This window comes from Carcharodon carcharias, chromosome 9 (genome assembly GCF_017639515.1).
Source record: "Carcharodon carcharias isolate sCarCar2 chromosome 9, sCarCar2.pri, whole genome shotgun sequence".
Taxonomy (NCBI): Eukaryota; Metazoa; Chordata; class Chondrichthyes; order Lamniformes; family Lamnidae; genus Carcharodon; species Carcharodon carcharias.
In genome coordinates, this window is record NC_054475.1 from 155,475,568 (window position 1) to 155,497,543 (window position 21,976).

The 21,976-nt window shown below is 40.8% G+C and overlaps 1 protein-coding gene and 1 long non-coding RNA gene across 2 annotated transcripts; one reads left to right on the forward strand and one right to left on the reverse strand.

The window, feature by feature from the left end:
- The first annotated feature begins 474 nt into the window (after positions 1–474).
- On the forward strand, positions 475–5,064 carry LOC121282314 (heat shock transcription factor, Y-linked-like). Its single transcript, XM_041195981.1, has 2 exons — positions 475–1,050; positions 4,276–5,064. The coding sequence occupies exons 1-2, from the start codon at positions 475–477 to the stop codon at positions 5,062–5,064; spliced, it is 1,365 nt and encodes a 454-aa protein (XP_041051915.1).
- LOC121282315 lies at positions 855–19,546 on the reverse strand. Its single transcript, XR_005944041.1, has 3 exons — positions 19,362–19,546; positions 10,873–10,923; positions 855–1,018 (listed from the first exon to the last, which is right to left on the reverse strand). It is a non-coding gene; the product is annotated as an uncharacterized LOC121282315 (long non-coding RNA).
- Positions 19,547–21,976: the final 2,430 nt, after the last annotated feature.

Consider the following 21,976-nt stretch of genomic DNA (forward strand, 5'->3'; position numbering starts at 1 on the left):
TAGCTCTCCTTGGTTCCAAAAGCTGAATTCCTGATCAGATGGACCAGCCGATGGTGAGGGTGGTGGAATCTGAACTGGCTCCTGTCTTTTCGAAGGCAACATCTTAACAAGCCCCAGGACTGAGCCTGGGCTGGACTGGTGTAACCCCAGCCCGCACACAGCCCGGCTCTCCCGCTTGAAGCAGGATTTGTAGCCGGGGCAAGCATTTCTCCAGGGGGACGGGGTGAAGGTTTCCTGATTGTGACGGCCCGTGGATTGTGGTAAACTTCATTGTGACGGCTCCGGGCGCGTTGGCGGTTTTGTTTTATGACGATCTGGAACTCCCCACGATGTCTTTCAGCCAACACACATCAGTCAACTTATTCTGTCCAGCGCCAGCTTCTGTGTAGATCAAAATCAATCAGCGTCGTTAACCTTGTGACCTTACCTGGCGCGACCAGGGAACACCTTCAAAAGCCCCACTCCTCCATGAAAATGTCTGCACTCCAGAAAGCCATCAAAGTGGAAAAGGACAGCGACACTGAAGGTGACCTAAATCCCACAGCGGCGGACTCGGGCTCCACTGATACGAAAGAAGTTACCCAGTCTGCGGAGAAAGCACATGAAAGGTCTTCAGTCGGTTCCGCGTGTGACCAGACAGCAGCAGGGGACTCGGAACTGAGGACTTTATTAGAAGAAAATGCTCTCCAAGCTCTGACTGAGGAGTCGGTTTTAAAAAGACCCCGGCTGGTCTACTACGAGGAGGTAGGTGACACTGACCTTATGTCACTTACCTTCCCGAAAAAACTCTGGAAAATCGTTGAGAGCGATCAGTTTGCATCCATCCGATGGGACGATGGTGGAAACTGTGTAGTTATAGATGAGGAGTCCTTTAAGAAAGAGGTGCTGGAGCGGCGCGGTCCCTCCAGGATTTTTGAAACTGACTGCATGAAAAGTTTCATTCGGCAGCTGAATCTGTATGGTTTCAGCAAAATCCGCCAAGATTTTCAACGATCTGCCTCTCTTTCTGAATTCATTGCTGAAGAAAAAGGAGCAGTTTCAATGACCAAGGTAGAAAAAAAAACACACACACACAAGTATAGAGTAACAAACGATTGTTGTCGCTAATATTGCAATGGAAGCACATCAGCTCGTCTCCTCGTCCCCTCCAAAAACCCAGACCTACCTTCTGTTCTCAAACATCACAGTTTATTGAGATACAGAAGGAAGGAGTCAATCAGTAAGGTAAACAGTCACCTCAGTCTGTGGGCTCAGTTTCTCAATATTCCTGAAACTGCTTATTTGGACTGTGGCTCATTGCCTCCCAGGTAATATTCCTAATAATTCCAACCGAAAAAGACGGCAGTTAATAATCCCTCCCTGTCTACTGATGTGAGCATATACCAAAACATTTATAAAAGAAGTTTGTTTCTAGTGCATCACTTTAGTAAGTTATTTTATCCTATAGCAAAGGAAATAGTGGTGTGCAATATAGCAGACCTGTAGATCTATAACCAAGTTGTGCTTTTTCCAATGGTTATTAAAAACGGTCTGTTAAATATGATCAGAGCAACCCCAGGTTTTACAGCAGCATACTGACAGAGCTGGTCCCCAGCATGTTCTCCCTGCATGACCAACTGGTCTACCTTCTGACCAACTACATTCCCCTTATAAAGTGCTCAAAATCAATAAAGGTAATTTAAATCTTTCATAGTGTATATTTGGAATAAAAGCCAAGTGCTGACCGTTTATGCTGTTTTATTTACTTTATAACCTTGACCATCACAATGCTCATAGATTATGACCAAGTTGGAGTCACTCATGGAATAAATGCAGTGCAGCACAGCCTCCTGAGCTGCATCCTCTGTACATTTTTGCTAGGCTGACCTGCAAGAGTGACTGATATGGTTGCTAAGGCGATGATGCTATAATAGGTCATTCCCTGTTGCTATGTTAATTGTATTATCTATGATGTCAGAATGAATTGGAGGCTGGTCCTCTGTGATTAACAGGCTTGTTACATAGAGAATACGTGTTGGGGATTCATGCCTATGCAACAGCCGCCCAAGTAATGTGCAAATAGATTGTTGAATAAATTTATCCAGTGCATTCTATTCATTCATGGGTATGTAAAAATGGGCCTGCCCCGTTTTTAAACAGCATACAGAAACGATTTCCATATTCTATAAATTGTATACCAGATGCATTCTTAATAATTTAAAAGCAAAGAATACACATGTCGCCTGTTGGCTTAGTCTGTAAATACATATTGTAATGTAATATTGAGCTGGGAAGTGAAGGGGAACTAAGATTCAATCCCTTGTCTCTGCTGTAACAGTTACTTTCAGCCAAGGCGGTGGCATTAATGATGAAAACATATTTGGGGTTCAGCCTGGGTCCTTGTGCCTGATGACTGTTGAGTGACCGGTGCTGGTAGTTATGTGTGTGTGTTGATATAGGGTGATAGGCCCCATGACCACATAACCTGCTCACTGTCTAGACTCACACGTGAAGAATGAATGCTGTCGGGTGAGGTCATGGAGGTCCCCTATTGAATGGTACCCAATTGTAAATCACTACCTTCAGAAAGCAGAGGGAAAAACAATCAGAAGAAAAAAAAAGAAAGAAACCTATGCTGGAATGGTTAGAAATGTGGGAGACAATGCATTGTGCGGTAGCATACCAAACGTACCAAGTGAGGCAAACATATCTATAATATAGATAAAATTTGTTGTTTGCATTAGACACCCCTTATCTGAGCATCACCATTCTGTCAAATGCATCCATGTAGCTTTATAATTCTACCATTGGATGAAGCATAATATGTTTCAGATCCTTATCAGTTATACCCCAGCGGCACTAAAGCACCCCGAGGTGAACTTGCTTTGTTCAGACTTGCAGTGGGCAATGCCAAGGGAGATCCACCAGTTGTTTAATTAATTCACTCAGCCGTATCCGGTTGACTTTACCACATGGATTAGACGAATGCAACATTGGTTTATTTTGATCCGACATTGCAACAGATTTGATCAACATTCAGCGCTCCCCAAATATGACCAGATTTGCCCAATCTTCTTCAGTGTTTTTCCCTGTGTTTTGGTTCCAGATTTGTTGTGGGCAGGAAAGGACTAGGAAAAGATTTGTGAATTGCTGGAACTTTCTCGGAGCTTTTCTTGTACTCATCCTGAGGCAACTGCCAGCACCAAAAATACTTACCAAAGTTTACATTTTGCTTCATATTTCTCCTTGTTTCAGTCTTTTCATTCGAGTTTATTCTCCTCATTATGGTGAAAGCTTCTGGACTGTTTCAAAAACCCAAATGGCTTCAAGAATATACCTCAGGGAAGGGGCTTTGCTCTATACCCTTGGCCTGGCCCACACTAGATTTCCAGTCCCACTCATTATGACTTACTGTCTTCAGGGTACCTAAAGATAAGTACTGCCTTGCCAATGTTATTCATGTCTCAAAATAAGGGAACAAAAAAGGCTGCCTAATCCATGTTGTATAACAATGACAGGGAGAGGAAGGTGAACCTGTTTACTGTTAATATGAAAATCCCAAATTTGAATTTGATCATATTTTGGCCGCATTTATTGAAATTTTACAAAGTAAATGGCAGGAATTTTGTTTCGCTGGAATACTTTGTGGACTGCTTAAGGAAAGCATAGTAAATCATTTCCAAAGCTGGCTGAAAAGTGTACAGGAGCCATGACCAAAGGCTTTGTCTCCACAATGTATATGACTAGGATTACCAACCCTCCAGAATTACTCTGTGGTCTCCAGCAATTAAAGCCTAATCTTCAGGACACTGCTGTCCTGAGAGAAAAGAAAACCATGCACGTTAAAAAACTGTGTTTTTTAAACGTTTCGTTGAACATTCACGAATAATTATTATAAAAATATTAGACATGGGGACAAAGGGCAGCTTGATGGACAGTCAATCATCCAATCAGATGATGAGTCGATTTGCATTCCAATTGGTGTGGGAAGGTCATGTGCCACCAGGATGAACCTTTTGAGTGACCAATGATAGGCGTGTGGGGTGGTTGGAGGCAAGATGTCAAGTGATCACACCTCCAGAACTATGCCCAGCCAGAGTTGGCAACCCAATATATTCCAGGTGCTTAAAAAGTGATCAAAATGGTCACAGCCCTTTAACTCCCTTATGACCAAGACGAAGTTCTGTGGTACCAAAATGCCCCAGTTACAGTACAGCCAAAGGAATTCAGGATTGAAAAGGTTAAGTCAGTTGTATCCATGTGGTGATTAATAAAATGATGGTATTTTCATTTCAGTTTCAGTTTTACCATAACCTGAATTTCAGAAGAGATTACCCTCACCTGCTGCCCAGAATGAAGCGAAGAGTTGGGATTAAGAGTGCGATTCCTAATCTTAACTGCACAGAAGGGGATTCCAATAGTGACTTCCCTGTCAGTGGGGGGACACCAGGCGCCCCGAGACAACTAATACAGACCTTAGCTGTACAACAGAACAACTTAGTGTCACCTACGAGGGAAAGTGAGCAAAAATTTGCATTTGAAAATAATCTCAGCAATCAACGAGTCACCAATACTGGGAACACAAATGGTTCTGGCAATCCGGCTCCCCCTGCCCTAGCAGTGAGACCAGCCGACCATATAGCTACAGAGCAAAGCACTAAAGTAAACCAAATGACTCAGTTTCATCCGTCACAACATGGCGGCCTGATCCGAGCTGGTAATCATGCTGTGGAGACCAGCAGCACCACTTCAGCTACCTCAGTGTACCATCTCATGCCCCCTATGGCTGCTGGTTTTGGACCTATGATGGGGATGCCAGGTTTCCAAGGCATGTACCCTGACCTTGCTGCGGCTGCTGCCCAAGCGCACCTGGCTAGCTTGTTGCCATTTTGCAATCCGTGGTTCTCCATGCCCATGATGGCGGCTGCATCTGCTATTTCCATGTCATCGGGGTCTTCGGTTCACCATCACCGGCCTCCTCCGCACCATCACCACTGCCCCAACTGCAACTGTCAAGGAGGTAGTGGATCGTCCACAAGAAGTGGTCCCAGAAACAGTGATTATATGACAGGGCCACACAGATAAGAGTAATTAAAGTGATGAAGACACCTTACCCAGAAATGATATCTAAAGAACATGTTAAAATAAATTCCTGAACAAATGTTCTTATCAACATTGGTGTATTTGCCTGTGATTTTTTTCCCTGTCCTCTTCCTTTGCTGTCGCTCTATTTTTTTAGTCTCCTTACCTGACTTTGGAGAAGTTCCTTTAATTGTTGGTGCTTGTCATAAAAAATCATTAACTATTTTCCTACCAAAATGGGTGCATCGTGAAATGGAAATATGGTAACTGTAAAGAAACATTACTGTTTAATTATTAAAATTGACACAGTACTAGGCTGAGCTTAGACTGAAATATAACCTACAACTTTGGTTTATTTTTTATGCACATTAAAATGTTGTTAAAAACTGTATTCCTGATTTGTATATCTGTTGCAACCTGTTGCCCCTCTGGAAGGGTCTGCAAGCTGTAAGAATAAGAAAAAAATAAAATACTAAGAAAGAAAAAGCTGTAGTGATTTGACAGTTGCATCTGCGTTTAAATTGATAAAGTAAACCCACTCACAATTTCAGCTGTTGTTAAAAAAAACTTTCAGAATATTACCTAACCCAACAATCTTCAAAGAATGTAGTTCTCTCCAACTGTTACATTATCCTAAATGTTTAAAGGAGAGGAGCAGCAAGAGTCGCTGACATTATTCTGTCAGATTCAGATTCCCATGCCTAATTTTCAGGAGGCTAATGTTGGATTGGCTGTGTTAGAGTGGAGAAGATTTTCCACAGGGTTTCAAATACAGTGTTCTGCCCCTGACTGGACCTTGTTAGATGTGATAGTCATCTGCTAACAGAGCACCTATGCATTTCAAACCTTTATCTTCATGCTTGCTTGCAGATTTTTTTTTATTCATTCATGCGATCTGGACGTCACTGGCTAGGCCAACATTTATTGCCCATCCCTCATTGCCCTTGAGAAGGTGGTGGTGCGTTGCCTTTTTGAACCGCCGTCCAATTGTTCAATTTTGGACATCTTTGATCCCTTCCACAGTCTAACTGGACATCAGCCATCCTCCATTGGATGTATGGTTAGATCTAGCATTGCCCAACAGTATTAGTGCTAAAACTACTCCTCTGAGGACTGCTTTGAGGGAACACTTCATAAAGTTTCCCTACAGTGACTAGTTGCATTGCAGGCTCTTGACCAAGAAGAACAATGAAATTAGTATATTGGAATGTTCTACTAAAATAAAACCTGTTTACAAGACTCTGAGGAACAGTTTTATACCAAACATTAGGAAGTGGTTGCAGCTTTCTTGCACTTAGGATGGCAGCTCTGAAGAATTAGCTAGTCCTTTTACATGGTGGCGCAAGGCAAGGAGTATCCCAAGAGGCTGATGCAGAGTTCCTCCCCTCCTGGCCTTTGCTCAGCCATTCTTTAGTAAATTACACTGCCAATGAAGGAATTTGTGTTTGAGGTGAACTCATTTTCAGAGGGTAGAAATTTACATCAAACATCATTCATGCAAAAAAATATCACTGGAGCTGAAATGATTTATAAATGTAGGAATTTGTTTCAAGCTTAGGTCTCTGTGAGAATATAAAGAATCATTCAAATGTTATAGAATAGACTCTTGGCCCATCAAGCCTGTTTTGGTGTTTTTCTTCAGAGTCACATAATCTAATTTCACTCTTCTGCTCCTTATTGTCCTTAAATCTCTTTCAACCAATCATCTAATTCCTTTTTTTGAAAGGATTTATGGCCTCTACTTCAATAACAGCTTGTTTCAGAGGATTCTACAATGTAACCATTGCCTCTATAAAGAATTTTTTTCTAACCACCCCTTTATTTCTTTTTGTGATTATCTTAAATTTGTGCCTTTCTTGCAACCATCTCATCAAGCAGTGGAAGCAATCCATCATATTTACCCTACAATAACCTTCATGATTTTAAGGATCTTCATCAGGTCAGCCCTCATTCTTTGTGTCAGTGGATTTAAAAAAACCACATACGTTTCTGGCAACATCCTAATAGGTCTATGCTACAGCTTTTCTAGTATTTTTCCTTCTGCTTCTTATAATATGGTGCTCAAAACTGTACACAATTCTGCAACTGAGGCCTACCTAACACCTTGTACAAATTCAGTATTGCTTCCTTGCTTTTGTATTCTAGGCCTCTGGCTTTTTCATGGTCACGTCTATCTGAGCTGCCACTTTTAATGACCTGTGTGTTTACACATCAAGGTCCCTCAGCAACTCTATTCCATTTAAGGTCTTAGCATTTAAGGTGCACTTCCTTCCCCTTTTCTTGTATTCAATATGCAGTACGGTAAATTTTTCTCCACTAAACTGCGACCATCATCTTATCTTGCCATCTTCCTTCCGCCGTTTGCAACACTGGTTACAATTTGTTACACCCCTCTCTCCAATTTGTTGTCCCTCAGTGAATTTAAGTATATGCAATGAGGTTTATCAGGCTATTTGTACTTGCAATAAGGAAGAGAGGGATAGTGTATTGTGTCAATCAAAAGTATGTGAAAAGAAATTATTTGGTTTCCTTTTTGAAAATGTTTGGTAACAGTCCTGTTTTTGTTATAAAATGATTTTATTTGATATCTTGTAAAAAAAAAACATTTGAAACATGAATGCTAGGTTGCTATTTTAATTCTTATCGGTGCTATGTGGCGCAATGTGTTGAACTTTTATAATGCACATGTAGATCATGATAAATGTTTGCAGCATGACAAAATTGGACATGTTCCATCATCGATATGTTTCTTATTATGTCACGGTAACTGATTTTGATGTCTTAAGCAGTTTCCCCATGCCTTCGTGTTGAGTTTAATTTCAGAGCACTGCAACTTGAAATTATTACTCTTTTTTTGCTGAGTTATTGGTCTCCCCAGGCCAAACACTTTCTGAACATTGGAAGGTGAATTCATCAAAGCTCACAGGCAACACTCTTCTCAAGCAGCAGCTAAAAAAGCTCTGTAAGAGTAACTCAAGGGTGACTGTCCCTCTGAATCCCCACCTCCTCCTTTCTTTGACGTGTACTGTGAGTTGGTTGACCACATTGTAAATACTTATTTGTTCTTATCATGAATTTTAGTAAATGAAAGAATTAGTTTTATGTCTAAGATGTTAGACAATTGTATGAACAGAGTATACAATGGAACACAGAACTTAGTCCCACTCATGGGAAAAGGCAATATCATCATTCAGGGTCTTCACATATTGACTGAAATTGTGTCTCCCAGTTTAGTTACATTGTGCCTCTATGATTTCTTACAGTGTCTGTATGTAATACGCATTCATCACAAAAATGTTTAGATTTCTATGTAGTTTCTATTTCTCTCTATTGAATAATGTGTTATAAATTCTTCAGTGCTGGACATCCATGGTAAAATGTTACTTATGTTTTAGCAGTAACCTTCAGATTGCTTCTATAAAGGGAATACCTTTTCACCTGAAATGCCTAATAATAATAAATGTTACCAAAGTGATGAATAGTGCATTTGCCAAGGTCTCTCAGTCACTCTTTGTTATTGTGTTATATTCTTAAAAATCATTGATTAAAAGCAATTTATGGATAGCTATTTTGCATAAAAGACTCCATCAAAGTGACGTCATGAAGTTCTGCTCCAGTGAGCCACAAGCTTTGGTGGAGCTCTTCAATTTATATTGGTTTGAATTTTCCCATCCCCTCCATTTGTCATTCTTGTTAACCTGTCTTGGGTGAGACTGCCAAATTGTGAGCTATTTTTTGAGGAATTGCAGATTCACTTCACAACGGACCTACACAGTCAAGAGAGAGGAAATTGACGTCCTATAAATCTCGGCTGAATTTAAATCTAGATTCCACGTTCCATAGTCGAAGGGGAGTGTATTAACCACTATCTTACCAGCATTCTGAATTCATAGGTAACCTTAATTTTGTGGATATATTTTATTCTTCTCCTTCAGATAGACTCCCCTTTAAGTAACAAGTGTTTATTTTGCAGTTGATTAGAGCATTCCTACAAAGGATCTTGTTTGTCTCAGTGCAATTCTGGTAAGGCAATTTCATTTTATCTGAGAGTTTTATACTATTGAGAATGCACATGGTTTTATAGCATCGTCTAGCATTTTATATTATAAATATAACTATATATCATAGAAACATGTATACTAATAGTTTATTATTTTCAGTCTTAATTACATCACAGTAATTGTCCTAATGGTATGGTAGCTTCATTGTGACATTTCAATGCTCCACAATGTTTAATTCTTAGTCTGCTGGGATGTTAAGGGAATTCGGCAATAGATGATGAGTAATCTTTCCTGCAGTGTGTTGGGTTAAAATGACTTGACTTAAATAACCAGACATAAATGAAGTCATTTTTAAAGTAATTCACAAATTATATAGCATGTTTATGTTTGTATTGTATATAATTAGAACGTTATTTCACTGTTGTGGGTTAACTACCAAATTCGCTCACAATGGTGTTAATGTAACTTGAAATGGGCCAGGATATTTCCCTTGTCGGGTGGGCTCGGCGAGAGTGGGCAGGGGTGGTTGGGAAGCAGACCGCTGCCTGTAATCGGCTCCGCACTGCAGTTTCACATGGGTGGGCCAATTAAGACCCACCCTGTGTGGATTGCGAGCGGTGGTGCTGAGTGCTACCTGTGCAGGCCGGGGTGGGGGGCGGTGGAATGGTGGGGGGGCGGGGGAGTGGGCCTAGCGCATGCCCGCGAAAGCACCTCAATCTCCCTGAGGCACATGTATTGAAACATGTCCTCTCATGTGACTGTGTCACATGAGATGGGACATGTTTTTAATTTCAAAATAAAGTTTTAATTTCATTTGTATTAGCTTTAGGAAACCTCATCCTGCTTGTGGCGTAATTTTCAAGTTAATTAGCTCATTAATGGCCTTAATTCAATTATTGGCGGGTATGCAGCCGACTCTGGCGCATGCCCGCTGAACGAAATATCGCGCGAGTGTGCGATGAAGTCGGGATTCACGCCTGACACGTCATATTACGCTCCTGTGTGTCGGGTGTGGGCCCGTATGCTGAACATAAAATTCTGCCCACGATTTCCAGCAGTGAAATACTGATAGCAACGGCACTTTTCCTCATTCCATGTAACTGAATATATTAGCAGACCATCATACAGCACATACTCTTGCTTACAGCCTCAAAATTAGCTGGTTTTCCTGTTTTGCAGCTGCCTTGACTTCCTATTAACACTTTAACAGCCAGAGATTGACTGGCACCTCAGTTTAATGTGCTGGCTTCTACATTGTTTTGTAACTTTCCACTGTCATTAGTTAAATCTTGTCATTGTGGAGATGTTGTGAAGGTTGAAGTAACAATGGGTTGGTTTCCAATGGAGGACAGGGAGCACTCACTATATTGTAAAAATGTGGCTGAACTATCCCTGATAGAATAAGGAATCGCTGTAACCAGGGGATCAAGGTATCTACTGTGAACTAGGTATTCTGAGCAAGTGTTTTTAAAATGCTGGTATCTTGTGCCATCAAATTTTGGTACAGTATGTGTTGCTTCTATTTCAAAGTTATTAGCAAAGGTGATTTTTAGACCATGAAGTCCTACTTATAAACTCAGGGTTAGCACTGGAAGCATAAAGGAATTCAGAAAGATTGTTTTAATGAATAGGTTTACAAGAAAATGGAGTGCATTAGCACATGTAGCTACTGAAGCTAAGTCTATTACAACACTTAGGAGAACATCAGATAAACATTTGATCAACTGAATACTAAAGGATATGCAGAAAGGGCAAAAAATGGCTTACAATACATAGCTTCAATGTACAGTAGAACAATTGACTTTCATACCTGCTGAAATCTCTGTGGTTCATGAACTTTTCATTGTTTCATAGTTCCAGACTGACAATAAGATAAAGGTCAAACATTAGTAAATTTCTATTTTACCCTCACTTTCCTCAGGTGTGTGTTTGAAATGATAAACTATGGTTAAGATGACTAATTGACTAACATTGGTTAGTTTTGAGCACTAGGTGGGGGCACCATTATATTACTAAGTCCAGAATGTTTGATAACAATACAATTTCATAACAATCTTTTCAGGTATATGCCAAATAGGGAACAACTGTAGTGTACAAGTCAACCAGAGCAATGTCCATCACTCAATGCATTGCAGGAAAGGGAATAGGGCAATGTTAAAGTAAAGAACACTGGGTTAAACAGAGCAGATGGAGGACATTTGGCCCATTGTGCCTGCTGTGCTGGCCCTTAGAAAAAGCTATCCAATTACCCCCACCCTTCTTCTCTTACCTCCTGAACTTTAGGTTTTTACCTTTTCAAGTATTTACCCTTCTGAAAGTGAGTACGAAATCTCCTTTGATCACCTTTTCAGGCAGTGCATTCCAGATCATAACTTTGTAAAAAAAAATTCTCTTCTTCTCTCTGGTTCTTTTGCCAATTATCTTCAGTATGTGTCCTCTGGTTACCATCCCACCTGTCAGTGAAACAGTTTCTCCTCGTTTACTCTATTAAAACCCACAAAACAAGTAATGAGAGTATTAGGTTCATCAAACCAGCTATAAAAGATAAAAATGTCCTGCTGGTCTCAAGCAAGAGATATTGCTTTTAACCTTTAAATCTTTCCTTTTGGTAATAAGATTTCCTCATTCGTTTTTCTCCCAGTTTTACCGCCCTGATTTATGCACTAACCACAGCTGAGAAAATGGAAAAGGAATCTGTTTCCAATCCCACTTAGACTGTTTAAGCTGCTGGGAGATGTCGATAAATTGTGAATAGTTACTTCTAAAAAGAGCAGGTACATGTATGGAGGAGTATACTTTCAACATAAATTGTTATCTCCTTTTGAGTGATGCCAAAAAACTATGGGACATAAAAAGAAACACAGAATGAGCTCATCCTTCAAATGGAGTTTGTGGCTGGTAATAGTGTTTCAACATGTTGTGTTGGAATGTGTGAGTCTGTCAGTAGGTGGAGGAAGAATAACAGGAAATGGAAGCTATTAGCTTGGAGCTTTCAGGCAAGCTTCCAGCATCAATGTGGCCATTTTCCTCTCTAGCTGTCCCAGGCCCAGGACATGGATCATGGCCTGTTCAAACTGAATCATAGTTTGGACATTTAGGAACACTGCTCTTGGGATTGCTCTCTCCTGGATTGTGTTGAGCTGTTGCAAATATGGAGAACACAGAAAGAGTGTTAGTGTCTGTCCTGCCTGTGAATAAACGAATAAGCAGCATTTAGGAAGGTTGTGTTTTATGGTTACTTCCCAGCCTTGCTTTTGGTAATGTGATGACAATTCCAATTCAATGTGAAAGCAATAATGTACATCCTGTTGTATGTGTAACCTGGACAGAACTGTTTGCTGGAGGCACAGCATGCAACTTTTATTCAGCTTAACATGGTGAAAGGAAAGCCATTGTGCCATCAATTATAATTTGCCCATAAGTTTGGTATAGTGAAATACTTGCTTTGACAGTTGTCCCAAGACTATTCAACTTTTCCCTCATCTACTCCCACACAGGATATGCCACTCACTCTGTCCAACACTTCCTGTCAAACTCCCTGGGCTCCTAAACAGCGCAAGTCTTCTTCCCTTCAAATAGCATCAGAAAACTGAGGCTCACTGTGCTCTGTGCTCTGTACTGTGTGCTCTTGCCCTGAGGCTTTGCTTTGTATCCTGTGTCCTCTGCTCATTGTCTGTGCTTTGTGCTGGGTTGTGTACTGTGCCCTGTGTTCCATGCCTAGTTATTTCTGGCTTTCTGCACAGCCAGGCTTGATAGCCCTTTAAGTGGCAAATACAATGTTTTCAGAGCTAGAGACAGGTTCTTGTTAATATTTTAAAGGTAATGCTTAGCTCTGTGAAGATTATTGTTTTGCAGATAAGGTAACTAAAAGGCTGGGGTTTGGCGATTTCCAGAATGCCTAAAGGAAAATGCCAGTTCAGAAGGTTACCCATGTTTATCTAATAGAGTCAGAATAGAAGAAATTGAGCCATCAGACAGCAGGTGGGCTTACTTAGCTACAGAACTGCATTGAGACAGCCCAAGCTGGTGTGGCTTTTGAGGAAATTCAGAGGCTAGATCTTCAAAAGTAAAGAGTTGAGATCCCTTGTGAGAGACAGAGTTTTAATGAGATTTTGTGATTTGGAGTGGTCACTGACATCCGGGTAGGTTGCTGAGAAGTCCATGGGATCTGCCTTGGTCACATCTGCCATTTGAAGCGTAGTGTGTCTGACCACAGTTTGCTTGTCAATTAATTTACCTCATGTTAATTGTGAATGCTAGAGTACAAGATAGATCATGTAAATTGTTTTACTTTTCTGACTCTAAATAGTAAAGTTTATTTTGTTTATTTAAAACATTGGAATTTTGGGTCTTTATTCTCCTAGTGGGTAACTGGGATTTCAAACTTTGTTGACTTTAAACGAAAAGTTACTGGTCATGGACTTGATTGTAACAAATCACTATTGCCCACACCTGACAGCAGGTTCCCAATGATAGGCCCAGTGGAGTAGCGCTCCATATACCAAATAAAGTTGTACTTATGAAAACTAGTGATGGACGCCCATCACAACATTTGTACCAGGATTGAAAACTATGCTCTCATATCTTTTGTGTAGAAACAGACAGCGGTAGTTTTATTGCTCTGTACCATCTTCATTGGAGTGCTTCATTTGCGTCTATGTACTCAGCATGGAATTGCTCAAGTGAGTGAACTATGAGACTGTCATCCTTTTGTGTCCTGGTCACAGACTTAGGGACAATTAGCAGGCAAGCAGTGAACTTTCCCTTCCATTCACCATTTCAGCTAATTAGAAGGTCTGCCAATATGTGAGTGATATCAATGGAACAGTTCTTTTTAGAGTACTATCTTGCCTGACTCCAATGAAGGTAGAATTTAAACATATTACTCCTCTAAATATTCATAGCAACAGAGTTTCAATCCAGGGGACATATATTTCTTTGTCCCAGCTGCTCACCAAAGCTGGGTAGTATACCCACAGGGATCTTTTTGGAGTAATATTATTTCCAGACACTGGTGCCATTGTAATTGATTGCTTTGCAGAATGATTTTGGATTGCCTTTTTTTTTTTCGGTCTCTGGTCATTGGAAATGATTTAATTAGTCTTCACCCCCTGAGTGTTAGCTGTGGCTCAGTGGGTGCTTTTTGGGTTAGAAGTTTGTGGCTTCAAGTCCCACTTTATGAGTATTTGAACACTTAATGTAGGTTGATGTTTCAGTATGGCACTGAGGGAGTGCTGCACTGTTGGATGTGCCAGCTTTCAGTTGCTTGTTGAGGCCTTATACTAAGGTCCTATTTTCTCTCGCGGCCGGGCTTGTTAGAGGGGGTGCACAAGGGAGACTTCTGGGGGACTAGGCTTGGCCAGCACTGCCCCTCTCTCAAGTGGCTGCGTCACGCCTCAATGTGCTTGCAAACAAGCATGCAGTGGGTACCAACTTAGTGGAAGGTTTTTTGCCACTTTTAAACTTGGAAGTGAAACCAGGAGTCATCACCAATAGAATCTGTCACTGTTAGTCCAAGATATTCTCATTTGTATATGTTTTGCAGTGCTTGTGAGGTTCAAGTCATTTGGATGTTGCTGTCCAGATATTGCATAGGGCCAGGTTCAAAGAAGTGGAGCTGGAAACATAGTACGAATGACCAAGCGGTGTTTGACAAAGACATGGTCATAAGGTATACTGAAACCTGAGCTTTTGATGGTCTTTATAAATAGAGGCTTACAGTACAAAAGCCAAGAGGTTTTGCTAAATCTAAATAAAACAGCTTGATCCCACTGTGGCTATTGCTCCCAATTCTGGGCACCTGAAGGATGTGAGAGGCATGGTTAAAGGGTGGTGGGGGGTGAGGTGGATAAGGGACCCAGAAACAGGTGAAGCACCAGGACCCATGATTTTTCTCCCTGGCTTTTTTAAAATTCATTCCTGGGTTGTGGACTTTGCTGACCAGGCCAGCATTTATTGTTCATCCTTAGTTGCCCTTGAGAAGGTGGTGCTGAGCAACAGGTGTATGTACATCATCCCATGACATTAGTTTGAATAAGTGTAGATACTTTCTCCCTGGTATCCTGGTCATTATTTAATCATTAAAACAGGCGATCTTGCTAATGGTGAGACTGCAAGTAGAGTACTGTGTACAGTTTTGTTTTCCGCTTTTAAACAGGGATATACTTGCTTCGGGAGTAGCTCAGAGAAGGTTCACGAGTTTGATTCCTGAGATGAAGGGGTTGTCCTATGAGGGAAGGTTGAGCACGTTGGGCCTATACTAATTGGAGTTTAGAAGAATGAGAGGTGATCTTATTGAACCATTTAAGATTCTGAGAGAGCTTGACAGGGTAGATGCTGAGAGGATGTTTCCCCTCATAGGGGAACCTAGAACTAAGGGGCACCCATTTAAGACAAAGATGAGGAGGAATTCCTTCTCTCAGAGAGTTGTGAATCTTTGGAATTCTCTGCCACAGAGAGCAAAAGTGGCTGGGTGACTGAATATATTCAAAGCTAAGATCGACAGTTTTGAACTATAGGGGAGGCAAGGGTTATGGGGAACAAGTAGGAAAGTGGAGTTGAGGCTATGATCAGATCAGCTATGATCTTATTGAATGATACAGCAGGCTCGAGGGGCCATATGGCCTACTGCTGCTCTTATTCCTTATGTTCCCAATTCGTATTTTACTGCTGCTTCTGGAACCTTACGGTGTGCAAATTGGCTCTTGCATTTCCTGGGTTATAACAGTCACTACTTTCAAAAATGCTTCATTGATTGTAAAACACTTTGGGATGTCCTGAATGCTAGTCTTTCTTTTTATTTAGCCATTTAGTATCATTTGAGACATTATTCATGAACTTAGAAGATCGAATTTAGATTTACCTACTCTACACAGAGGGTGGTGAATGTATGGGTTATAGCTCTAAGAGATCTAGTGAAACAGATCATTCAGCAAATTCAAGAAGGTTAACCATGTGCCTGGAGAAAACATTGATAGAGGCACATGAGTTTTATCAGGGAATGTGTTATTTCTGAGACATTGGATAATGGATTATGATCCTCTACACTCCTGCGCATTTTTAATGCTATGAATCTCATTTGCATTTTCTCAGTTATATATAAAGGTATATAACATTCTGTCCTCGGCTTTATTTCCAGCTTTTTTCTCCCAGTTCATTTTTTTGTTGCTGTATTTCCTCAGCTTATACCACAAACCTCCCAACAACATTCATGTGCTTCATTATCTCATCTTTGCAACTGAATATCATTGTAACTGTGGCCTCCGCCACCTGCTTAATGCCATGTGTTGAGAAGGACTATTTCCCTTTTTAAAAGATCTGCACTTTTAATTTAATTTAAAACAGTTTTTCTCCACATTCTCCTTGTTTAATTTGACATCACTTGCTCCCTTTTGCTGTGTTGGTGTTGAACAGGCCCAATTATTCATGGATTTCTTCTATCCCTGGTTCCTGTCGAAATGGAGTCTCATCTGAGGGCTATTCATCTCTTTTGATTAGGCATAGATCTAATTAGAAGCAAATCGTTTGCTCTTCAATGATTGATGTAAATACACTCTAGTTTGTCCATTTTTTTTAATAGGCACTCATTTATCGATTTGGACCACCTGCTTTTCTGCCCCTCCCTCATCAAAGTGACTTATAAAGATATTAGTAATCGCTTGTCATGTGATACGCTTAATCCTTAGAACTGGACACCTAGAGCCTTTGAAAAATGCCTGCATTGCTAATATTTTAATTTTGTTTTTGATGAGGTGGTTGGTAGCCTTCACAATTCAAAAATCACAATCCTTACACCACAACAGTGACTACACTTTACAAGGACTTCCTTGGCTGTAAAGAGCTTTGAGATGTTGGATGGTCATGAAAGGTGCTACATAAATGCAAGTGTTTTCTTATTAGACGTACAGTATTGTTACCAAGTGTTCCTCCCTTCTTTGTCAAATCCCATTCCAAGCAGCGATCCTTAGAACTAATGGCTTGTACTAATGGCTATTGAAATGTTCAATTTTATTTAATGGTGTTGTGTTCCTCAGCCACAAATTCAGATTAAATCCAGAGTGAGCAAAGGCCATTCAGTCTATTGAAAATCTGCTCCAGCCAGACCATGTTCTACCACAGATGTCCTCCCCACCCCCCCTATTATCTGTCGTTCGCATATATTTAGGGGTGCTAAGCTTCTTCCCATACATCTCCTTTAAAAATGTAAACAGTGCTGCTAAAATCCCCATAGTTTTCAGTGACCGTCACCAATAGTTCATAAATTCAGTTCTGTCCTAAAAGGCATTGATTTTAGGTATTGATGTTAACATGTAAAAGGATGTTCAAAGGTTTGGTAAAGTACCCATATAATAGACTTGTTGGCATTATTAAAGCCCATGTGATAAAAAGGGCAGTAGCTGAGTGGATATGTAAATGATTAAGAGGCAGAAAGCAGAGGATAGTGGTAAACTGAGGTGGTCTTGTGGTGCAGTGGGTAGTGTCCCTACTCCTGGGTCAGTAGCTCTGGCTTCAAGTCCACCTTCAGGACTTGATGGCCACAGAAGGTGCATTCATAATGTGGCCAAACAGGTTGATTATTAGCCTGTAATCCAATATGCCTGATGGCAGGTAGTAAATGCAGGAGAGTTTCCTGGTCAGCCATACTGCAGAAGGCAATGGTAAACCACTTTGCCGAGCATAAATCATGAACCAGTCCAATGGAAATCCATGGTTGTCAATGCCGTCTTACCTGAAGGAGGAGTGGTGAACCGTTTTTTCCTTTCGATGTAGGGATGTCCTTTCTCAACCCTTTCCAATGCTGCATCATTGCCCAGCAGTTAGTGTGGGGATCACTGCTCTTTGATATATATTACGTAGTAAATACTGAGGACAGGAACAGACTTCAGGAGGACATAGTCAGCAGACTGGTGAAATGGGTAGACACATGTCAGATGAAATTTAACAGAGAAGTGTAAAGTGATACATTTTGGTAGGAAGAATGGGGAGAGGCAGTATGAACTAAATGTTACAATTTAAAAGGGGGTTCAGGAATGAAGAGACCTGGAGATGGTTGTGCACAAACCTTTGAAGATGACAAGACATGTTGTGAAGGCTGTCAAAAAATAATACTGGATCCCTGGCTTTATAAATAAAAGTAGAGAGTAAAAAAGCCGGGAAGTTATGTTAAATCTTCATAAAACATGGGTTAAGCTATAGCTTGAGTATTGTCATCAATTCCACTTTTTAGGATGGATGTCAAGGCCTTAAATAGGGCACAGAGGAGATTTGGTAGATGTTATTAGGGATGCAGGAGTTTAGTCACGTGGAGAAACTATGGTTGTTCTCCATAGATCAGAGAGGTTAAAGTATAATTTGATAGAGGTATTCAAAATCGTGAAGGGATTTGATAAGAGTAAATAAGGAGAAACTGTTTTCAGTGACAGAAGGGTGGTTAACCAGAGGTTACAGATTTAAGATAATTGGCAAAAGAACCGGAGGTGATGTGAGGGAAACATTTTTACACCATGAGTTTTGATTATCTGTCTGTAAGGGTGGTGGAAGTAAATTCAGTTGTAATTTTCAAAAGTGAACTGGATATCTACTTGAAGTGGAAAAATGCGCAGGGCTGTGGGCAAAGAGCAAGGGAGTGGGACCAATTGAATAGCTCTTTCAAAGAGTCAGCACAGATACGAGAGGCTGAACGGCCTCTTTCTGGGCTATATCATTCTATGATTGGTAAAAATTAATTCTCCTCCTTGGAATATGTTCCACATATCCTGTAATCGCTAACCTTGTCCAAGGCTTCCATTTTTTTTATTCTTTCATAGGATGTGGGCGTCATTGGCAAGTCCAGAATTTGTTGCCCATCCTTAGTCTCCCTTGAACTGAGTAGCTTGCTAGGCCATTTCAGAGGGCAGTTAAGAGTCAACCACATTGCTGTGGGTTTGGGGTCACATGTAGGCCAGACCAGGTAAGGGTGGCAGATTTCCTTCCCTGAAGGACATTGGTGAACCAATTGGGTTTTTATGACAATCGGCAATGATTTCATGATCACCATTACTGAAGCTAGCTTTCAATTCTAGATTTATGAATTGAATTTAAGTTCCACCAGCTGCTGTGGTGGGATTTGAATGCATGTTCCCAGAACATTAGCCTTGGCCTCTGGATCACTAGTCCAGTGACATTATCACTCCTCTCTCAGGGCAACCAAAACTGAATGCACTAGCCTAGAATTTGTAATTGATCTGAACAATGCCAGTGCAACATGATCTGATTTGTAATCCTGTCTTCCTGATGTGTATTAAACTTGATTTAACTTACTGCTAATTACTTCATATTGATGGGATGCTTCCAGAGTTTGATCGATGATTACTTCCAATCCTTTACAGCCTCAGACTGCGGCACTTGATATAGTCTTTGGTCAGATCGTACCCAATCCTAGAACATAAGAAATAGGAACAGGAGTAGACCATTCAGCCCCTCGAGCCTGCTCCACCATTCAATAATCATGCCTGATCTGATTGTGTTTCAATTTCCACACTCCCATCTAATCCCGATAACCTTTGATTCCCTTGGCTAATGAGAATCTATCTACCTCTGCCTTAAAAATATTCAATAACTCCACCTCCACCGCCTTCTGAGGTAGTGAGTGCCAATGTCGCACAACCCTCAGAGAAAAAAATTCTCCTCATCTCTGTCCTAAAAGGGTGAGCCCTAATTTTAAAACAGTGCCCCCTAGACTGGACTCACCCACAAGAGGAAATTTCCTTTCCAGTCCACCTTGTCAAGGCCATTCAGGATCTTGTATACTTCAAATCACCTCACCCTTCTAAACTCCAGTGGAAACAAACTCAAGTCTGTCCAACTTTTCCTCATAAGACAACTCACTCATTCCAGGTATCAATCTAGTAAACCTCCTTTGAACCGCCATTTACATCCTTCCTTAAATAAGGAGACCAAAACTACACATAGTATTTGAGGTGCAGTCTCACCAATGCCCTGTATAACTGAAGCATAACATCCTTCCTTTTATGTTCAATCCCTCTTGTAATAAAGGATAGCATTCCATTAGCTTTCTTAATTACTTGCTGTACCTGCATACTAACCTTTTGTGACTCGTGTACTAGAACACCTAGGTCCCTCTGCACCTCAGAATTATGCAGCCGTTCTCCATTTAAGTAATACTCTGCTTTTTGTTCTTCCTGCCAAATTTGAACAACTTCACAATTTCCTACATTAAACTCTATTTGCCAGATCCTTGCCCACTCACTCAACCTATCTATACCCATCTGCAACCTCCTCATGTCCTCTTCACAACATACTTTCCTACCTGTCTTTGTGTCATCTGCAAATTTATCTACCATGGCCTCACTCCCCTCATCAAAATCATTGCTGTAAATCGTAAAAAGTTGAGGCCTCAGCACAGAGCCCTGAGGGACTCCAGTCATCGCATCCTGCCAACCTGAAAAAGACCCATTTATGCATACTCTCTGCATTCTGCCAGTCAGTCAATCTTCTATCCATGCTAATACATTACCTCCTAGACCATGCGCTTTTATTTTCTGTAATAACCTTTGATGTGGCACCTTATCAAATACCTTCTGGAAACCCAAGTACAGGCTCCCCTTTATCTACTGCGCATGTTACTCCTTGAAAAAACTCCAATAAATTAGTTAAACATGATTATCCTTTCACAAAACTGTGTTGACTCTTCCCGATTGCCTGGAGTTCTTTTAAGTGCCCAGCTATAACCTCCTTAATGATCAATTCTAACAACTTCCTTACCACAGACGTCAAACTAACTGGCCTATAATTTCCTGTTTTCTGCTTCCCTCCTTTCTTGAATAGAAGGGTTATATTTGCTACTTTCCAGTCTGATGGAACCCTTTCCAGAATCTAGCGAAATTTGGAAAATTAACACCAGCACACTGACTACCTCTTTAGCCACCTCTTTTAACACCCTAGGACATAGTCCATCGAGACCTGGGGAGGTGCCAGCCCACAGCTCCATCAATTTGCTCAGTCCCGTTTCCCTAGCGATTTCAATTTCACCAAGTTCCACTCTTCCTTTCTCCTCTTGATTTGCAGCTATTACTGGAATGTTTTTTGTATCCTCTATAGTGAACACAGAAGCAAAATATTTGTTCATTTCTTCTGCCATTTCCTTAGTATCTACTATTACCTCCCCACTGGCACTCTCTAGATGACCAACACTCACTTTACTTACTCTATTCCTTTTTAAATACCTGCAGAATGCTACTGGCATAATTCCAGATTCATGGAATGCAATTGTTGTTTGACTTTAATTTCAAACTTCACCAACTTAACAGGTGCCCCATTCGAGAACCAGGATACAGTCTTTGCTAGGATGGCATCTGTCGCCAGTGGATCCCAAAAGAAACCTCTTAATTTCACTGTTTATAGTTTGTTATTTTTGGGAAAGAAAAAAAAATTGGTTGACTGCTCCTTTCTTTAATGTTCTCTCCCCCTTTGAGGAATATGGGCTTTGCTTAATTCCATATTCCCAACAGCCCACCACAAAGGGGCTCCAGTATTATCCAACTGCTTATGTTTCAAACTGTAGCTGTTTGGATGAGCCTTGAACATCAACATGAAGTGTCTATCAGCTTACTGACTGTTTCTCATGCTTACCAGGCATCATCTAATGCCCTAATCTCACCATTTAGTTAACTTAGGTTATCTTTCAAAAGGAACTTGGTTGTGCCTCTTGTGCCTTCTCTTTAAGAAAGGCAGTGAAGAGGGGGGGGTGGATTTAGCTCAATCTGTAATCCCACACACTCTATGGAGTCGATGCTGATGTCAAGTTATTTGACCGTTTACCTGGAGAAAAGGAGGCCATTTAAGGCCCATTTCCTTGTGAATTTGTCTCCAGTATGGGTGACCTGTGTCACAATAAAATCCACCTGCCATTTCTC

What these genes read in the sequence shown, in the direction of transcription:
- LOC121282314 (XM_041195981.1), top strand. Translation starts at nt 475, where the DNA reads ATGTCTGCACTCCAGAAAGCCATCAAAGTGGAAAAGGACAGCGACACT. An exon ending in GAGCAGTTTCAATGACCAAG is followed by an intron (nt 1,051 to 4,275) that starts GTAGAAAAAAAA and finishes TTTTCATTTCAG; the next exon opens with TTTCAGTTTTACCATAACCT.